Consider the following 3443-nt stretch of genomic DNA (forward strand, 5'->3'; position numbering starts at 1 on the left):
TTTTGTTTGGGGGGGGGGGGTTATACCAGTAGTTTTAACAGAATAACCTTCAAAATATCTACCCTAAAATGAAAACAGTAACAATGACATAGTAAAAAAAAAAAAAAACCATTTGAATTCAAGTGTGTTAACTGAGGTTGCAGATCCAAGTTCTTGACTACACCAAATAATCAAAATTACTAGCCACTGAAAAACTGATCCCTTTGAGCATAATGTCTGTATTCTGTCACTTTTGCCAAAAGTAAAGCATGCCTGAGGATAATAATATTTGCTCTGTGGCGAACAGCTCAGCAGCTTCAGTACTTTAAATCCTAGTACCTGTTTTCAAGTAAACAGAGAAGTGTATGTGCTTGTTAATTATACAATCTGCACTGCCAAAAGTGAAAGCATTAAAAATCCTAAACATCACAGACTGATCAGTGATCACCCATGCAGCTGGACAAATTTCCACTATCAGGACTGACGCAACTGATTTCTTATTTTACAAGTGCTATTGCTTTTTGATGAGCTGTTGCAGGCATTTGATCCCCTGCAACATCATTCCAAAACCACCTACCAAAAGTGAACTATAGATATTAAGATAGTCATAAGCATTTGGCTGCCACTGTTTCACCTTTCTAACTAAAATTATTCCCATTAGGCTGAAGAACTGTTAGGATCCTCTGTTCTCTTTATTGACAACCACAAAATAGTTCTGCACTGCCATTATAACAAAGTATTCATACTAGCAAACATGTGCTAAAACTTATATTCATGATTTAACACAATAAGAAATAGAGTATTAGACATCTTTTCTTGCATCATACAGTGCTCCAGTAAAATAGAAAGCAGTACAAAAAGAAAGCATACAGTGCACTTTTATTAAAAGGTCACTAAACCCCAGCCTCACTAAGTCTTTCATTCATAAGATTATCTTCAGGATGAAAAAAAAAGTTGTTAATTTGATACCTGCATTTTGTTTATTTTGTTCTTTTGGTTTTAAGTTTACAGAAACAGCTTAGCAAATACAAAAAATAATATTTCAAAAGTTGTGGTAAGCTAATTAAAAAGGATAACAGGCCTATACTGATTCCAGAACTAAAAATACCAACATTCATTTGAAAAATGGAAAACCTTTTCATACATAATAAAAGGGAATTTAGTTGGGTTCATCATTATTATGTAATAATTAATTACTGATAGTTTCATTGTGATGTGCAAAAACAAACAAACCAGTTACTCCCTGACACACAATTTTTATTTTTTGAACATATTGTGTTTTACTGAATGAGTATAAAATAAAACTATTAAAACATTACCAGGTCCAAAACACACACAAAAAATTACCAGAATAGTAAGAAGTAAAAAGGACTTTGCTTATGAATTACTTTATGTTGTTGCAATGCCTCTCTTGATCCATTCAACTGAGCTGCCTCAAACAGATTTATTTTTATTGTTATAATATAAAGGTGCATAAGTATTTATATTTAGATAGTAAATAAAGCAGGACTACTTACAGGCAATATGTTTTTCAATCCACAGCGAAGAAATTCATTTCTCAAGTGTATCCTAAAATCAAGATCTTCAGGGGAGGTGACAAGGGCATTTATGAACTGCATGCAGGCCACCTGTAATCAAAAAGTATTAAACTTAAAGATACAGTTCTCAGTATAAACACCTGGCCTACATAAGCCAATATAGCCTTCCTGTCCTTAAAATCTTTTTCATTATTGCATACCACAATTAATAAAGAAGGATGTCCCTGTAATATTCAGCAAAGTCCTAGAACACAAACTGAAATCTAGTAACAGTTAATGTTTTCCAACACCAGGTGGTTTAGGTTATTGGAACTTTTAAGTAACCTCCTCCCCCAGCTTAAATCCCAGGAAGTTATTTTTCAGCAGCATGTTTTAAAAAACGAATACTCTGATAAAGATCATGAGACTGACTTTGTTTTACAACCAGCAGACAATCTAGTGTCAAAAGTACTAATACACATTTAAAAACTGAAAATAGATTCCTGGGAAATAACCACATTTGGTAAAAGATGTTAACTGAAAGTAAGATGGAAAGCAAGACGAAAATCATTATCTGCTTGATAAAAAATAAGCAACAGGTTAAAAATCTCCTTATTTTTTTAATTAAATTCACCATTTAGTTTTATTGAAACACCTTAAGTGTGTTAACATTTTTATTTATGAAGTTCTTTGAAAAGTATGGTCTTCTCTACAGCTGCAGCAAGCTGGCAGAGGTTCCAAATACTGTATATGCCTATAACTGCATCTTCATTGTGTCTGCTTGAATGACTCATTATCTTACAACTATGACATGACTGAACAAGCCAAAGTACATGTCCAATCAGAAATTAATAGAGAGGAAAGATGCCATCTGCTATGATTGTTTTTGCCAGAAGAAATTCTAGCTTAATGGCTTGTGTTAATACAAGCAAAGAACATTTTTGTCAGTAACAAGTTAATGAGTCTTGTAGTTGTACCTTTGCTCAAGTGCAGGTATCTGGATCAAGGAGGTAATAAAAGCCTTTAACAGGAACTTCCCTTTTAGCATCATTAAAACTAACTGTAGTACATGAATAGCATTTGGTAATATCATTAAACAGTCATTTGATAAACATAATGCATATGTCAATGACAGGATATTCAAACAATTAAGGTAGCTGTTGGTTTTTCAGGTTGTTAAAAAAATAATGCTTGCTTTGAAATCTCAATCCAGCATTCAAGAATTAGGAAAAAACTGCTGACTTAAACAATTCTGTCAAAATCAAAATGTTAACAAAACACAATATGCAACAGATCCAAGTTTTCTCATTTAGTTTAACAATTCAGGTTGTTTTTAAGAGATCCAACAATCAGATGATAACCAAAACAAAAGCAAGCATACCTGTAATTGCAAAACTTCATGGTTCTCCAACCCTTCCACAATTGGAGAAAAGCGTTCTCGGTTATTTCTCTCAGCCGCAGTAGTTATAGCTTCTAAAAGCTTATCAAGACTGAGTGTTGAGGGAGAAATGAGAAAGATCAATTCATGCAGAGTTTTAAAGCATCCTTAACCACCTTATAAGCTTTTCCTTCTGATTGCTGGCAAAAATAACATAAATTGTAAACTATTTTCCCCCATTTGAGATACCGAACAAACAAACAAAACCCAAAGCAAAAAAGAAAAAAAGTCACAAGGAGCAGAGACTGCTTGCAGACATTCAAAAACAGCGCTTTACTTTAAACTCTGCGTGCTCCCACACCGAGCCCTGTGCATGCCCAGAAGAGGCCCTGCCTTAGTTGGACTGGCTCATCCGACGTCTGTAAAGATCGGGTGCTTTAGTGGGGGTTAGGGTTTGGCACTTTTAGATATAGTTCATTTAGCTATTAGATAAAAGCGCCAAAAAGCCCTGCTGAAGTGCCCGAACTATACAGATGCTAGAGCCGAGTTGAAGTAACACAGTATTTCTT

General features: G+C 34.2%; 1 protein-coding gene across 1 annotated transcript in view; it reads right to left on the bottom strand.

Annotated features, from left to right (window-relative positions):
* Positions 1-3443, bottom strand: part of DIAPH2 (diaphanous related formin 2) — an 899992-nt gene that overhangs the window by 796913 nt on the left and 99636 nt on the right. The window contains exons 10-11 of the mRNA XM_019521025.1: positions 2878-2986; positions 1497-1607 (exon numbers count right to left, since the gene is read on the bottom strand). Coding sequence (XP_019376570.1) covers positions 1497-1607; positions 2878-2986 — 220 coding nt within the window. The remainder of the gene's footprint in view (positions 1-1496; positions 1608-2877; positions 2987-3443) is intronic.

This window comes from Gavialis gangeticus, unplaced genomic scaffold (genome assembly GCF_001723915.1).
Source record: "Gavialis gangeticus isolate Ggan-Ray unplaced genomic scaffold, GavGan_comp1, whole genome shotgun sequence".
Lineage (NCBI taxonomy): Eukaryota > Metazoa > Chordata > Crocodylia > Gavialidae > Gavialis > Gavialis gangeticus.